At 39.9% G+C, this 14042-nt stretch overlaps 1 protein-coding gene across 7 annotated transcripts in view; it reads right to left on the bottom strand.

The window, feature by feature from the left end:
• PIGL (phosphatidylinositol glycan anchor biosynthesis class L) overlaps positions 1 to 14042 on the bottom strand; it is an 85462-nt gene that overhangs the window by 67026 nt on the left and 4394 nt on the right. For all 7 annotated transcript variants that reach the window (XR_006286320.1, XR_006286322.1, XR_006286319.1 and 4 more), the window contains exon 2: positions 13053 to 13152. Coding sequence is in view for 3 of the 7 variants with exons in the window: in XM_043531200.1 (XP_043387135.1) it covers positions 13053 to 13152 (100 nt within the window). In the remaining 4 variants the exon portion in view is untranslated. The remainder of the gene's footprint in view (positions 1 to 13052; positions 13153 to 14042) is intronic.

Here is a 14042-nt window from a genome sequence, read left to right as displayed (position 1 = left end):
GGGCAACTTACTGGCATCATCAAAAAAGTGTGCCATGGCTATATTCAGTGGAGGAGGACAGCAGTTGAAACCCTGAGTAGTCTATTGGAAATCACCAAAACCAAAAAGACACTCCTCTCCTCAGGGGCACAGTTGATTAAGTTAACAAAACAGAGGATCCTGTTAGGTCCTGGGAAGTTCATTTGTTTGTGTCATAGAAAGATGAAAACAGAGAATGATAGGCAGAGCTCGGACCTGTTTTCTACATATCTTTAAAGCACATAGAATACTTGTGGGGGAGATCAAAATCAACAATAGTTACAAAATCTCAAGGCTTTAACAGTTACCACAATAAACAATGAGGGGGTCTGTGTGTGATTTCTATCGCTATCTTAAAAACAGGAGGTTAGTGGATTTTCCTGCCCCATGCCCTCTGCCCTGAAGGCAAAGGCCAACTTTATTAGATTTCTAAAGCACATTTGTTAGGTTTTCTTAATATTGCCTTACCAGGGCTGACTACCTTGATTCAACTCAATTATTATTAACCCTACACGGGCCGGGGGAGGAGGGAGGGACTATGGACTAGTTGTCTAACAGATTTTTCCATCGCAACTTTCTATATTGATTATTTAATATTTTGTTTCAGTGTTTAGCAGTTTTTATCAGTACTTTGCTAAAATAATCTTGAGCATTAACAAGCTGAAGTCATAGAAGTAAAAAATGTGGTTCTTTGCATTTGTTCTGATTGGGTTTCTACAAACTCCCTTTGTCTTTTATTAACTCTCCTCCACTTCCCCCCTGCTTTTTGTCAGATCTTTTGGCCTCTTTGGCTAGCTTACTCGCTCTATATTAAGCCCTGCTGTGACTCTACAGAAACAGGGTCTGACAAGGTCTGTGTTTACATCTGAAGTGGGGTTCTCACATATTTTGAAAAGCCCCGAGTGATAAATGAGAGCTCATCGCTCTCAGGGGGTGATGTGGGGGATGTATCCCTTTAACACTGAAAGGGTGGCTACCCCTTTTGCCACAGCCCCTTCTCTTTTGTGAAAAATCAAGGAAATTAATGATGCTGGAAAGCTGAGAAAGGAGATGGGTTCACAAGAGCCCCAGTGAAGTCAAAGGGGCAGGTTTCTATTCTGGGAAAAACATCAAACTTATGACAAAATGGTTAAACAAAACTTACTAAAACAAAGCCATTGCACTGGAAAGTAATAAAGAAAGTGGGCACAGGACAGCTTCTCAACCCCAAAAAGAGCTTAAAAAAACCAACTATCAATAGGACCAAGATTTTCAAAACTAGGAGACTGAAGTTAGGCACCTAAATAAATGGCCTGATTTTCAAAAGTGCTGCCAGTGATTTCAGCAGGTGCTGTATGCCCAGCACTTTTGAAAACCAGGCCATTTATTTAGAAGCCTAAATAAGGATTTAGGAGAATAACTTTAGGCATCGATTTTTGAAACTCTTGGCCTAGATCCTTTAATGATACAGACAAATCAGGTTTTTTTTAAAACCACACATTATTACAATGCCTCCCCAAAACAAAACTGAATACAAATTTCAAGAGTCCTACACCACATTTAAGTGAAACCTGTCTGAAGCGATCACATAAGGTCTCAACAAATCACTTGCTTAACAAAGGCTTTCTAATAAAGGTGAAACAAAACTGTACCTAGCTGAATGGGGTTATTATGAAATGGTCTCAAACCAGGAGGTTGCTTACTTTATAATACACTGAATTTCTACAGCACCTTTCACCTGAGGATCTCTAATCCTTACTACAAATATCCTTATTAATTAAAGAAATATTTACAAATATTAAAGAAGCTTCTCAGCACTATTGTGAGGTAAATAATGGATATAGAAAACACTTAATTCCTCCCAGAAATATGCAGCCATTGGAACTGATGCAATTCTAGGGCCCAATTCTTCTATCACTTAGTAGCAAAAATCCCATTGACTTTAATAGTGCAGAGTCAGGCTGGCAACATTGAAGGTGGAAGATAGCATAAACTGAACTGCGCTCCCGGAGAGTATCCCATTGCAGGGACTCTGAAACTTGATTGCACCGCGACCCGCTTCCGACAACAAAAATTATTACATGACCCTAGGAGTGGGGACAGAAGCCTCAGCCCGCCCGAGGCCCACGGCCCAGGATGGGAGGCCAAAGCCAAAGCCCAAGCTCCACCACCCCATGCAGGGGGCCCAAAACCAAAGCCCAAGAGCTTCAGCCCCAGGAAGGGGGCCTGTAACCTGACCCCAGCCACCCAAGGCTGAAGCCCTCAGGCTTCAACCCCAGGTGGTATGGCTCGGGGTTCAGCTTCGGCCCTTGGCCATAGCAAATCTAAGTCAGACCTGGCGACCCCACTAAATACGGGTTGCAACCACTTTGGGGTCCTGACCCACAGTTTGAGAACTGCTGGGTTAGAGGGAGTGGTTTAGCAGCCTATCCACCCAGTATTCAGGGCTGATCCTGCCAGGTACAGAGCACTGTCAATTCCTACTGCCCTTAATGTGTTAAAAGCGATGCAAACTAAAGTCCAAGGAAAGAGGGTCTCATGTTGCTCTCTAGTGACTCCTTTTGCCCAATTTAAGGTATAAGTTGGTAAACTGAAGAGAGAGCAACATGCGGTCTTCCCTGGCCAGATCATGGGGTCAGAAAAAAGGAAATGGCAGAGGAAATTGAGGAGACCCTTACCACCCTCCCCAAAAAATCACAAACACACCCAGTGAGAAATCCTTAGGTTTGAGAAGGAGCAAGAAAAGAGCTGGCATGAAACTCTGGCTCACTGAAATCAAATGGGAGTTTTTCATGTGGGACTTCAATGGGGCCAGGATTTCACCCCTGTTCTTTTCCACTGGCATGCTTTATTGTTCATCTCTTAGGCAGATCCTGTTAACTCACTGTAATTAATCATATTTATATTGTGTGTGTCTCCAGCACTGGTTCATTAGGCACATTAGAGCAATTCAAATCAATAAGGCCATCTACAACTGAGATAAACACAATAAAACTAAATTGGTAGAGTCTGACACATTATTATTTACATGCATTACTTTTGGATAAAAATTTTCAAATCCTAATCCAAAGGTTCACATTTTCAGTTACATAAGCTTATCCTCTGAGCACTTTTTAGATTCTTCTGATCATCACAAATCTGACACACACACTGTTTACTTCAGGATATATTTTCCCCATGACCCTACAGAGTCGCTTCCTTCCACCAAATCTCTAAAAAAGAGGAGCTCGTTAGAAATGAAACAGGAGGAAGTGCAGTAAAATGTGTTCACCTTGGTAGGGAAAAAAAAAAAAAAAAACAGATCCAACAACAATTAACCATTACATGAAAAATGAGTTTGAGTCTCTCAGCAGCCTGATCTCAAACCTGGAGAAACCTTGTGATCTGCCTGGGCAAATGTGCTGCACTGTTTAATCAGAACCCTTTTTGGACTGGAGAGGAACAGTAAAAAATGAGTAAGAAATGGAATTTCCATGGAAACTTGGAAGCAGGTCTCGTGTTATTTGCAGTACAAGCGTTTGTACTTTAAGTGGAATGTCTTCTAGTTTACACAAATCCCAGCTATTATTTTCTTCGCAGCGCAAGTTTGGGCCAAACATTGTTACATTAAAGCGGTGCCAGTCGATTGTATCTTCTGTCCAGCACGACTGTCTGCATAAAGTTAGAGGCTTGGTATTTTTTTTGCCAGAAGCCAACAAAACTTCCCTTAGCAAAAGGAGAAGATTTGGAATTATTTTTTGCTAATCCTCAACAGAAGGTGAAAGCAACCTAGAAAATGTCTCCTATTTACATCTGACACCGCAGACTGGCAGTCAGCCAGAGCCTTGGCAGATGTGCCCTGCATTAATGGGAACTTAACTAGTTACTCATATTAGGTCAATTACATGCTAATGCTTTCCATATACCATGAGGTGAGGCACACATTGTTGCAATCTCAGGACCTATATTTACAGGTAAATTAGTTGAGCGAATGTATCAAAACTGTTATATTTCATGAGCTTTAAAAGATGCCCTTTGTCATCCTAAAATTATGCCTGACAGGTTAGAGCTTTAGCTTTCTTTATTGCTAGCCACAGTCTTGTGGTCAGTAAACTGCACATTTATCACAAAATTGAGGTTTGTGCTGCCGGTGTTTTTATGATTCTTTGGGGAAATCTTTAGCTTTGTTGAAATAACAGCTACTGCACCAAAGTCAGACATTGATCTTTACTTATGGCTTTGAAATATCCCATTCTAGTTCACTGTTTTTACTGTACCAAGGGCAGATATAGAACTTGTGATCCTGGATCTACTCCACCTTCAGCAGTATTTTAGTAATATATAAGAGATACACATATAAAAAAATTAAATCAGGGGAACAGCATTCTCTTCAGTGGTGTTTTGGTTTTCTAAATTAGAATTCTCCTCCCAAGAAAGAAATCACCCAGGAAATACTTTGCAATCACCTTAGGAAATCATAATTAATAAATGTGACTGGGCTACCTGATAATATATTCCTGGTTTCTATTACATCACCTCAGGCTGTTTTACCTGTCAGCCTGAACTTAGACATAAAGGCCTTGAATTCAGAGAGAAGGACTGATCTACAATCCATTTAACTGGTGCTGTTCCAGTCTGCTACAGAGGTAGGAGGTGTGGGGCGCGAGGCAGGCGTGCCTGTGATTAGCACCAGTTCATACGGATTGATCGAGATTTACTTGTGAACAAGCCGATTACAAGACCATCCCAGTTCACATCACCACATTAACATCTCCGTTCAGTGCCTGAAAGCAGGGATGGTGCAGTCTTATAATATCTGGGAAAGCTACATTGCACTGAAGTGCTCACGTCTAAAAGCTTTTCTCAGTATAGCAGAGGCTCATTAGAGCCACAAGCTCAAAAACCAGAAGCCCAATAAACAGAATACGCCAAATCTATTATTTTTACATAATCTCATGATTTTAAAGCCAATCTCATGATTTTTGGCAAGCCAGTCTCATGGTTTGGAAACATTTGCAGTTGGCAATACTGCCGAATGATCACTTGGCTTGATAATGGGGTTGTATTGGTCTTCCAAATACTGCAGTCTAAAGAGACACCCCTTGGAAGCAGTAAGGCCTTAGTAATTGTGTAGCATTTTCTACAGTTGCATTCTACCATTCAGCTAGTAACAAACTTCCACATTGTGAAAATTAGCTCAGTGGTTCAAGATCATTTGGTAACCCTCCTCCATCTTGTGAGGACAATCTCTCTGAGTAATGACTCCCTATGTATACTCAGCACATTAACAGGAACCCCAGGCACAGAAATTGCCTATACAGTATTGATGAGAAGACAACTGACATCTCAATGGGATTAGAAAATTTTTAATTTGAATTTGCTCTTTGTGATATATGGGTAGATCTGTCTGTCTGAAGGCTCATGAAATAGAGCTGCCATTACATGATTTAAAGTAGATCATTCCCTTGGAAATTAATCAAAGCAATTTAGACTTTAAGCTGAGTCTGGCATGGGACACTACAACACACTGGAGGAACGAAAGCTCTTTTGGAAAAAATCAGGATCTCTTTCGTTGATTATATGAGAGCTAAACAATTTGTGAGCCAGCTCTGTCCACTTCCGTAGATATTTCCAGCACCTGATGTGCCTGCCATTTTAGATACATCATGGCAGCAGAAATGTTAGCTGAGTTCGTTTGTGTTAAAATGATTAGCTGTTACACTTTCTACCGAAGTCATAATTACACTCTCCTGACTCAGATCACAGACTTTCAGAGAGTCATTTCAGTTTCTTTTAATGTTAGGATCACAACATAAATGAAACAAAACCTGTGATCTTTCATCTCTATAATTATTCTATTGTTGTAATATGCAAGGCCTGATTAAAATGTACCAAATATCTATGTGGGCTACAGGAACAATTCAAATATTGTTTACATTATAATTCATATTATTAGGGCTGTCAAGCGATTAAAAATGAATCACGATTAATCGCACTGTTAAACAATATGATTTACTTAAATATTTTATGCTGTTTTCCACATTTTCAAATATATTGATTTCAGTTACAACAAGAATATAAAGTGTACACTGCTCACTTTATATTAATATTTTTATTACAAATATTTGCACTGTAAAAAACAAAAGGAAGTATTTTTCAATTCACCTAATACAATACCGTAGTCCAATCTCTTAATCGTGAAAGTTGAACTTAAAAATGTAGAATTATGTTCAAAAAATAGCTGCATTCAAAAATAAAACAATGTAAAACTTTAGAGCCTACAAGTCCACTTAGTCCTATTTCTTGTTCAGCCAATCGCTCAAACAACTTTGTTTACATTTGCAGGAGATAATGCTGCCCGCTTCTTGTTCACAATGTCACCTGAAAGTGAGAACAGGCGTTCGCATGGTACTGTTGCAGCTGGCATTGCAAGATATTTACATGCCAGATGCACTAAAGATTCATATGTCCCTTCACGCTTCATTCACCATTCCAGAGGACATGCATCTATGCTGATGACAGGTTCTGCTTGATAATAATCCAAAGCAGTGCAGACTGACGCATGTTCATTTTCATCATCTGAGTCAGATGCCACCAGCAGAAGGTTGATTTTCTTTTTTGGTGGTTCGGTTTCTGTAGTTTCTGCATCGGAATGTTGCTCTTTTAAGACTTCTGAAAGCATGCGCCACACCTCATCCCTCTCAGATTTGTGCTGAGTCATCATCCGAGACTACTATAACATGAAATATATGGCAGAATGTGGGGAAAACAGAGCCGGAGACATACAGTTCTCCCCCAAGGAGTGGAGTTACAAATGTAATTAACACATGATTTTTTTAACGAGCGTCATCAGCATGGAGACGTCCTCTGGAATGGTGCCCGAAGCATGAAGGGTCATACGAATGTTTAGCATATCTGGCATGTAAATACCTTGAAATCCTGTCTACAAAAATCCCATGCGAACGCTTGTTCTCACTTTCTGGTGACATTGTAAATAAGAAGTGGGCAGCATTATCTCCCGTCAACGTAAACAAACTTGTTTGTCTTAGCGATTGGCTGAACAAGAAGTAGGACTGAGTGACTTGTAGGCTCTAAAGTTTTGCACTGTTTTGTTTCTGAGTGAAGTTATGTAAAAAAAAAAATTACTTTTGAAAGTTGCATTTTCATGATAAAGAGATTGCACTACAGTACTTCTATGAGATGAATTGAAAAATACTATTTCTTTTATTTATTATTTTTACAGTGCAAATATTTGTAATCAAAAACAATAATATAAAGTGAGCAGTGTATTTGTATTCTGTGTTGTAAATGAAATCAATATATTTGAAAATGTAGAAATGTAGAAAAATATCCAAAAATATTTAATAAATTTCAGTTGGTATTCTATTGTTTAACAGTGCGATTAAAACTACGATTAATCAAGATTCATTTTTGCGTTAATCATGTGAGTTAACTGCGATTAATCAACAGCCCTACATATTATTAATAAAATGATTTTTTATTTACACATTTTTGTTCCACTCTCCAAATGTCTTTTTCCTTGGTTGTGGAAATTGAGTTTAAATTGCAGAAATTAACTTGGAAATCCTGGAGTCTGAACCCTGTGCAGCTCAGGAGGTGAAGCCTGGTTGGGGTGTGGGGCAAAGTTAGCTTTAAGCCATCTTTATGTCCTCTAAGGCAGATTCTCAGCTGGTGTAAATTGTTGGAGTTAGGACAATTTACACCAGCTGAGGATCTGCCCCCCTGAATTCTCTACCTGGCCTGTAGTGCCCAGCACAACTAATTAACAGCCCCAACAACTGCTCTAAGTTATGAAAAAACAACAAGGAGTAATTGTGGCATCTTAGAGACTAACAAATTTATTTGACCATAAGCTTTCGTTAGTCTCTAAGGTGCCACAAGTACTCCTCGTTGTTTTTGCTGATACAGACTAACACGACTACCACTCTGAAACCTGTCACCATCTAAGTTATGAGTGTCTTGAACGGGCGGTCTGTTGGCCGTTCCCTCTCCTGGGCATGCTGCTACATCAGGGCAATTCCCCAGCGAGGAGACTCTTCATGCTGGAATGTGGCCAACAATTAGGGCCACTAGTTGTATACTGGATTTAGGCTGTTTTTAACTGAGGAAGCATGTACAGTGATTGCCTTAAGTGCCCACCCAAAAATCAGTAGAAAGCAGTTGCTTAGTAGAGATGTTTTTAAAACGCTGAACAAAGACTGTCCTGGAAATCCCGGGGCTACTTTAAAGGATTCCTTAAGATCAGAGGGTTGCCTAATGAGAGGTTGGGTCCTTGGTGTAAGTTCCACTCTAGGCTGATTGAGTGATGCTTAGGTTTTCTGTGAGTATGTAAAAAGAAAGTGTCATATATGGTTTTATATGCAACCCCAGCCAAGTGAGAACACTGAGCATGTCAATCAACTTTACACTTCAAATATGCTTCCTTTTTGTATACTGAAAATTCTACTAACTCAATTTTAGATTAAGCAAAGAAAGAGGAAATAGCATGACTCAGCTCCATGCTACAATGGCTGGAGCAGATCCAGACCTAGCAATCCTTTGGGTTTTCCTTTTCCTTACCAAAATACAAAGTTGCACTTGGGTAATGTAAAGCATGCAGTGTTTGGGTAAGGAACGCAAAATGGTCAGTGTGCCTGCCCTGGTCCTTTAGTCAAGCAGGAGCTATTTACATTTATGGGAAATTCTCTGCTGCAGAATTAGGAAGAAAGCACAAAATACAGAAGGGCTCAGAATTTACCCACTGACAAACTGCCAAAGAGGAGCAACCTTCTGAAAATGTCACCTCCTTCCTAGCTATAGAATTTCAAGGAAGGTTAATGGCAATAGTGATAGTAATAATAATAAATAACGCTTTGTCCTGCTATAGCGACTTCCATCTGAGGCTATCAAAGAACTGAACAGACGTGAATTCATTAAGCCTCACCTTATTTTACAGAAGTGGAAACTGAGGCATAGGGAGGTTAATGATTTGCCCAAGGTCACACTGCGAATCACTGGTGGAGCTGGAATAAGACTCAGGAATCCTTATTCCCATTGCCTTGTTCTAATAGCAAGACATAACAGCTTCTCTATAAATCTTAACTGTCTGAAAAACATTCCTGCTCCTCTAACCATTTTGTTTCACAGAAATAGGGAATATACATCTTGAAAGTAAACTCGGCACAGTAGGGAACTCTGATGTGCTTGTGTATCGACAGTATTAAAAACAGCATCCTCAAGTCCTTAACTCAGTCCTCACTCAGCTTCTAACAATGTCAACGCGAGTTACAAGTGCTCTGCCGCACTCAGGATTTGGCTCATAAAAAGGGATCTGATTCTGAGTAAGAATTGAGTAACAACTTCAGGAGTTGGCCTTTTAACTTGTTGGCAAAAAGTGAGCCTATTTGCCAGTATCTGATGATGAAGTAAGGTCTTTACAGATAAGGTCTTAACTTTTTATCTCACATTCAAGTTAATATCTACCTCTGTGCCTTTCAGACACTTGCCTCCACTGTGAAGATCACACATCCATCATTTTTTACATATGCTGTAATCAGGAGAGGTTATCAAAGCTCTTCTTTTTAAATTACCTGCACTTTATCTATTAAGGAAACCAAGGTATTTCTTGCAAAAAACAATGTTCTGGGTTGTATATATTGGTGAGAATGTGTGACCAGTGTCAGGAAGCTTGCATAATATAGTAAACAATTGCACATTGCACTGGAGAAATCACCAGCCAGTTGGACCACCACTTCTATTTTTTTGAGCATCCTTTTTGTAAAGTTCAAGAGACACTTGCTTCAATTACAGCATATTGTCTGTTCCTTTACACTTTGCCAATTACAGTGACTTGACTTTTCCCCCCACAGTACTAACTGTTGCAATACAGCAACACTGCAAAACAGAGTTACCCAAAAGCAGCTCAAGAGAAGGGAAGGGGAGCAGCTCTCCATTCACTCAAAAGGGAGACTCCCAAAAAACACTTACCTCATCTGACCCAAAAAACTCTGTTGAACTAAAACGGAAAGTCAGACCTAAACCTCAAAAGCCAGGGAATTCAGGCCTGTTGACTCTGGGGCCTTGCCTCAAGAGAAAACAAAGAACCATAAGAATATAGGACCGGAAAGGATCTTGAGAGGTCATCTACTCCAGCCCTGTATGCGGCAGCAGGACCAAGTAAACTTAGACCATACCTGACAGGTACTCGTCCAACCTCTTCTTAAAAACCTCCAGTGATAGGAATTCCAGAACCTCCCTTGGAAGTTGGTTCCAGAGTTTAACTACCCTTACTGTTAGAATGTTTTTCCTAATATGTTTCTAACCTAAACCTCCCTTGCTGAAGACTGAGTCCATTACTACTTATCCTATCTTCAGTGAACATGGAGAACACTTGATCTCCTTCCTCTTTATAACAGCCCTTAACGTATTGGAAGACTGTTATCAGGCTGACCCCCCCGTAATCTTCTTTTCTCAAGACTAAACATGTCCAGTTTTTAAAAGCTTTCCTCATAGATCAGGTTTTCTAAACCTTTTATCATTTTGTTGCTCTCCTCTGGACTCTCTCCAATTTGCCCACATCTTTCTTACAGTGTGGGGCCCAGAACTGGAAACAGTACTCCAGCAGAGGCCTCATCATTGTCGAGTACAGCAAGACAATTACCTCCCAAGTCTTGCACACAACACTCCTGTTAGTACATCCCAGAATGATATTAGCCTTTTTTGCAACTGCAACATATTGTGGACTCATATTCAATTTGTGATCCACTAGAATCCCAGATCCTCTTCCCCATTTTGTAGTTGTGCATTAAGTGAAGTACTTTGCACTTATCTTTACTGAATTTCATCTTGTTGAATTCAGACGAATTCTCCAATGTTATTTTGAATTCTAATCCTGTCTTCCAAGGTGCTTGCAATCCCTCCCATCTTGGTGTCATCTTCAAATTTTATAAGCAATACTCTCTACATAATTATCCAAGTTATTAATTAAAATATTGAGTAGTACCAGACCCGGGACTGACTCCTGTGGGACTCCCTTTCTAGATTCACCCTCCCAATTTGACAGTGACTTTCACTTTGACTATGGTCTTTCAAACCGTTGTGCACCCACCTTATAAGTTCATCTAGACTGCATTTCCCTAGTTTGCTTATGAGAATATCATGTGGGACTGTGTCAAAAGCCTTACTAAAATCAAGATATATAATATCAACTGCTTTCCCTCTATACAGGAGGCCAATAACCCTGTCAAAGAAGAAAATTAGGTTGGTGTGGCATGACTTGTGCTGGACAAATCCATACTGGCTATTCCTTATAACTCCCTTATCCTCTAGGTTAATAATCTGTTGCATGTTAAGAACAAAGGTCAGCTTGGGGCCTGGATATTTAGTCTGGCTTTTCTAGCTTTTGTGGGTTTAAATCATGCCTTTAGTTAATTGTTTGTTTTTAATAAAAAATGTTCTTTTATTGTTTTTATTATGGTTCTTCAACACTAAAACAACCACCTGTTCATTGTTTGCCTGTACATTTCTCCTCCATTTCTAGTATCAGCCATCAGCCTGTATTTGCATGGAGCTGTAATGAGTGACATAATGGGTCTCTACAACCACTAGGTTCTATGATTCACTAATTCAGCATGGTAAACTGCCTCTCCAGAAGAAAGTTTCTAAAGTAATCATAAACACAGGAACGCTGACTTCATCATCTACCGTCATGTCCACACAGCATTTAAAAGAATAAGGCCATGTCTAAACTAGCATTTATGTTGGCAAAACTCAGGGATGTGAAAAATACACCCCCCTGAGCAACATAAATTTTGCTGGCATAAGTGCTCGTGTGCACAGGGCTATGTTGGCGGGAGCCGCTCTCCCACCAACATAGCTACTGCCACTCGTTGAGCTGGTTTTATTATGTTGACAGGAGTGCTCTCTCCAATTGGCATAACGTGGCTACAGGAGTGCTCTTACCGCAGCACAGCTGTGCCGCTGTAAGCTTGTAAGTATAGACACAGCCTAAGGATCTTGTGCAGACATTTAGTCTATAGCATCAGGGAATTATGTGATGTCTTGACTCTAATACCAAGTTCATTCTTGCATGTGTAGGTAGGACTATGCTATGTTATAAATATGTTATGGGATATCGCTATAGCCCAGCCTGTACAGGGCTATAATTTGGTCTCAGATATGCAGAGCAGATCAAACCACATTAGAACATGATTCCACAATCTGGGGCAAGGTGCACTTAACTGGTGTAAATCAGCATAAGCATAACTAAAATCAATGAAGCTACAGCAGTTTACACCAGCTGAGGATCTGGCCAATGGTACTGTCAGCACAGACATGCCTCTAATGCCCTGCCGACACTATGACTAAAATTGTGCTAACAACAATTCTGTTTAATCTCTGTTGGTGCTACCATGGTTCCCTTGACCAGCGTGGACAGGAGGAATTCTTTTAAAGAATTGTAGACACCACAAATATCCAGAGGCCCAGTCCCAACACAACTCCAATTCATAGACAGGATCTTAACTAACATGCCCAGATCTTTAGCTTGATTATGGAGAATAGTTAAGGAACCATCTATACTATTCATTGTAACTACATTGTAACCAAATCAGGGAACAGCTGTATTTTAATGCTGTAACCAGTCCCCTGATATAGTCATATTTGTGGCACAGACTTGCTCATAGATGACTTGGTGTGAGGGGTCATCTATAACAGTTTGGCTAGCACAGTACTCAGGGGAAAAATAATATAACTATGCTGCCCAGACCCACTGAGCTAGAACCCAGCTAGCCTGGGAACTTGTCATATTTTCAGTTGCTTTGTGGGCAGGCCTTAACTGAAATGATCTGAGCACCAAGATATATTGGAATTCATGTCAAAATGACCTAGATTTCCTTACACAGTACTAAAGAGTTATCCAATAAATGTTACACTACACTTCCATTTGACTGATAATGAAGTTCACAGCATGGGACGCTACGTAAACTTTTACTAGATTTCCAAGTCCAGGGTGCATTAGTTGACATTTCCTATTTACAGACAACAATGGGATTCTGGTATAATTAAAAAATAGTTACCTGTGGTCAATAACTGTTACATTGGAAGGAGGGATCCCCAAAACAGCACAACTCTGTACGAGTTCTTTCTTACGAATCTCCCCTTGATTGTAGTAGTTTCCTGAAAATAACAAATGCAGTAACACTATCTACTTGACTTCAATTTAGCATGGAACAAACATCTCTGTCCTCAAATCCTCAAAGCATCAAGCATATGTAGGTACCACATGTAAGGTCTGAAAAGACTTAGTACTAGGGTTCCGCACCTGAGGAAGAGGTACATTGTGGGGAGCAAATCCTATAGCTTATACTCAGGAAACACTCCCTTTGGCCCAGTGTAAAGTTTTAGGACCCAATACAGCCACACTTGTGCCTTGACTCCAAATGGAGTTGCACATTCATCTCTTAGAGCAGAGTTTGACCCTTTATAATTAATGAGCTCTCTTGGTTGGAACACAGGAATTTGCCACACAAAATCAGATCAATGGTCCATCTAGTCCAGTATCCTGTCTCTGACAGCGGCCAGTATCAGATCCTTCAACAGAAGATGCAAGAAAGCCCATAATGGATAATTATGGAATAACCTACTCTTAGAGAATTTTTTCCTCTCTCCTCCCCAAATCTATTAATGGCTGGCTTATGTCCTGAAGCATGAGGGTTTATAGCTCTCTTATGTTTTTATCCCTTTTAGTGTTACAGTGAATGATCTTATTATCCATATAAATAAATGTCTAATCCCTTTCTTACTACTACTAAACTCCTGGCCTCAATGATCTTTTGTTGCAGTGAGCTCCACAGGCTAGTTATGCTTTGAGTAAAAAAGTATGTTATCTTTGTAAACTAATGAAATTCTAGCAAGTACGTAAACGGATGTCTGTGTTCTCACACTACCTGTATGGAAATCACTGATCTCTCATGATGTTAAAACTATTGGTCAAGATCTTTTTACAAATATAGGGGAAATCACCTTTCCAATGAGAGAGGGCCAAAAGCTCTTACTATTTGACAACA

This window comes from Chelonia mydas, chromosome 17 (assembly GCF_015237465.2).
Source record: "Chelonia mydas isolate rCheMyd1 chromosome 17, rCheMyd1.pri.v2, whole genome shotgun sequence".
Classification (NCBI taxonomy): Eukaryota; Metazoa; Chordata; order Testudines; family Cheloniidae; genus Chelonia; species Chelonia mydas.
The sequence above is the reverse complement of the archived record's forward strand: the minus strand, read 5'-3'. Positions and strand labels throughout refer to the sequence as shown.